The sequence below is a fragment of the Myotis davidii genome, unplaced genomic scaffold (assembly GCF_000327345.1).
Source record: "Myotis davidii unplaced genomic scaffold, ASM32734v1 scaffold663, whole genome shotgun sequence".
Taxonomy (NCBI): Eukaryota; Metazoa; Chordata; class Mammalia; order Chiroptera; family Vespertilionidae; genus Myotis; species Myotis davidii.
The window spans coordinates 3,528,841-3,531,504 of NW_006295816.1; the positions used below are offsets into that span (position 1 = coordinate 3,528,841).

General features: G+C 59.6%; 1 protein-coding gene across 1 annotated transcript in view; it reads right to left on the reverse strand.

Annotated features, from left to right (window-relative positions):
* ITPR1 (inositol 1,4,5-trisphosphate receptor type 1) overlaps positions 1–2,664 on the reverse strand; it is a 227,042-nt gene that overhangs the window by 128,195 nt on the left and 96,183 nt on the right. Inside the window, 5 exon segments of the mRNA XM_015568305.1 lie at positions 50–112; positions 459–629; positions 902–1,067; positions 1,877–1,931; positions 2,508–2,646. Of these exon segments, the coding sequence (XP_015423791.1) occupies positions 50–112; positions 459–629; positions 902–1,067; positions 1,877–1,931; positions 2,508–2,646 (594 nt within the window).

Sequence of the window (2,664 nt, forward strand, 5' to 3'; positions counted from 1 at the left end):
GATCACTGACCGGCGCCTCCTGCACGCCCCGCCCGGGACTGGCACTCACCTCCTTGACCACCCGGTAGTTGTAGCTGCTCGTGCTCTCGTGCTTCGGGGCCTTGCTCCCCTCCTAGGGCCAGAGGGAGCGTGAGTGCTTCCAGCAACCTTGGCGCCTGCGCGTTCGCTGCACCACCTCCCCATCCTGCTGGGCTCCTGCCCGTCATTCGCCGCCCGCCCGCACTCCCCTCTGCCTGTCGTCACTTCGCTGACGTGGGAGGTGGCGGCCACACAGCGGGGAGAGTGGCCCTGTCCCGAGGTTTGAAAGGGAAACCTGGGCTCCTGCACTGGGGGCCTGGCTGTCTGCACCTATTTCCTAGGGCAGCCCACAGTCTGCACTTCCACCTGCAGCCAGAGGAGGGGGCCTGCCTCAAGGGGCCCGTCCACCTCCGTCAGGGGCGCTACGGGGCTCCACCCACCTCCGCCTTCTTGTGCTCATTTTCCCCAGACACGCCGTCCATGGCCTCGTCGGGGCCCTGCCCCTTGTACACCCAGAGCTCGGACTTCTCCACGATGGACCTCAGCTGGTCCAGGTCCTGCTTGATCTGCTTGTAGTTGTCCACGTCCTGACTGGTAACCAGCAGTTGAACCTGGACAGATGCAACCCATTAGTGGCAACAGCGGATCACACACATACACATGCACACACATGAATGCACACACATGCACGCATGCATGCAGGTCACACACATAATACACAAACACTGGTGCACCATATTCATGCACACTCATGCCTGCACCATAATTCACACGCACATGCTCACAATAAAACACATGTGCACACATGTATGCATGTACCATACTTCACACGTGCAGTACATGCATGTGCACGCACACACACGTGTGCAGGGCGCCCGACTACCTGCTTGAAGGCCTGCAGCACCTCCTGCCGCTGGCTGAAGTGCCGGAAGAGCAGCTGCAGGGCCCCCGACACCAGGGGCGGGTAGTCGTGCATCGTCAGGTGCAGCAGGACCCGGAGGAAGGTCCTGCCGCCGTGGTCGTCCAGGTCCAGCGGGGTGTTCTCCTCACTGCAGGGCACATGGGAGGGAAGCGGCAACTGAGCCCCCACACCATGGGCCCAGACAGCCTGCCCCCTGGCTCCCACCGTGGGCCTAGACACCCCGTCCCCCCGTCCCCCCGGCTCCTCCCCACTGCAGACCTAGAAACGGCCCCCACTTGGGTTTCTAACACCTGGTCTATCCCACGTGACCTGACTTTTAACTAGCTCCTTGGACACAATAACGGTTTCATCTTCAACTACATTGTGAGTGTGAGGGCAGCACAGAAGTGTACGCCTGGGGTCAGCCCCTTTTTCTTTCGATTATTTCCCACCATTCCCATAAATCTTGTAGTGTGTGTATTTGGGGTCACCTCCTTAAATCCTCTCAGTTGTAGGCAGGACACACACACACACACACACACACACACACACAAGCCAACTAAGATCGTTCTGGCCTGAGTACTAAGAATTACAAAGAGGGCCCCGCCTGCATGGGTCAGTGGTTGAGCTGCAACCCAGGAACCAGGAGGTCACAGGTTCGATTCCTGCTAAGGTCACAAGCCCAGGTTATGGGCTCGATCCCCAGTAGGGGGCGTGCAGGAAGCAGCTGGTCCATGATTCTCTCTCATCATTGACATTTCTCTCCCTCTCTCTAAAAATCAATAAAAACTGACAATCTTTTTTTAAAAAAGTAGAAGTACAAAGAGAGCAGCAAAACAACCTCAACCAGAGACCGGGCTCTCCCAGCACACGGGGAGGAAGAGCCATGAGAGCTGGTGAGAGGACGCCCCGCCCCCCGCCCAGGACCACCTCCATGCAGGGACTGGAAGTACTCGCCTTCCTCCGAAGATGCCCTCCGCTTGCTCCTCAATGTGCTCAAAGTCCAGAGCGCCTGCAACGCGAGGGAATGGACCTCAGATGCAGCCGGTCTGAACACGGGCTGCGGCCCACCTCCCCGAGCCTTGCTCCTCCTGCCCACGGTCAACCTCGCGTCTTCTAGAGCTTTCCACCAGAGGCTGGGCCAGCTCGGCCCGGGCACACCGTGCAGGACCCCTTCCCCGTGACCCCTCAGGGTCGCCCTCCTGCCGAGGGCTCCGGCCTGGACAGGGGGTGATTTCCGTCACCACCTCGCCCTGACGCTTCCCCACTGTTTCCTGGGCGGGAAGGACGGCCGCTGGCGGGAAAAGTTGCTAGTGGGAGGTAAGTTTCCTTGGGGAGTTTTTTGTTTGGTTTTTACTTGACATTTCATGTAACCACACACTGGAACCCTCGGCCGTCTCGGACCCAGACCCCCAGGATGGAAGGCAATGAGCCCCATCCCAGGAGGCCCTGGGCTCCTTCAAACATCCCCCTGCCCTAACGAACCCAGGCTCTCGTCCAAAAGACCATGATCCCCCAAACATGCTCCCCTTCCCCGCTTCCTATGACACCCTGAATGGATCGGGGGCGCCGACCCGGACGCACTCACCGGGCACGCTGCCGGGCGCCTCCTGGCTGCTGCTGCCCGAGGACGCCTCCGACGTCTGGGAATTGCTCTCGTCGAACTCGCGCTTAAATATGCACAGGAGGCAGGAGATCCTGTAGTCCAGCCTCACGTTCAAGATAAACTGCAGGTTCAAGCGGAA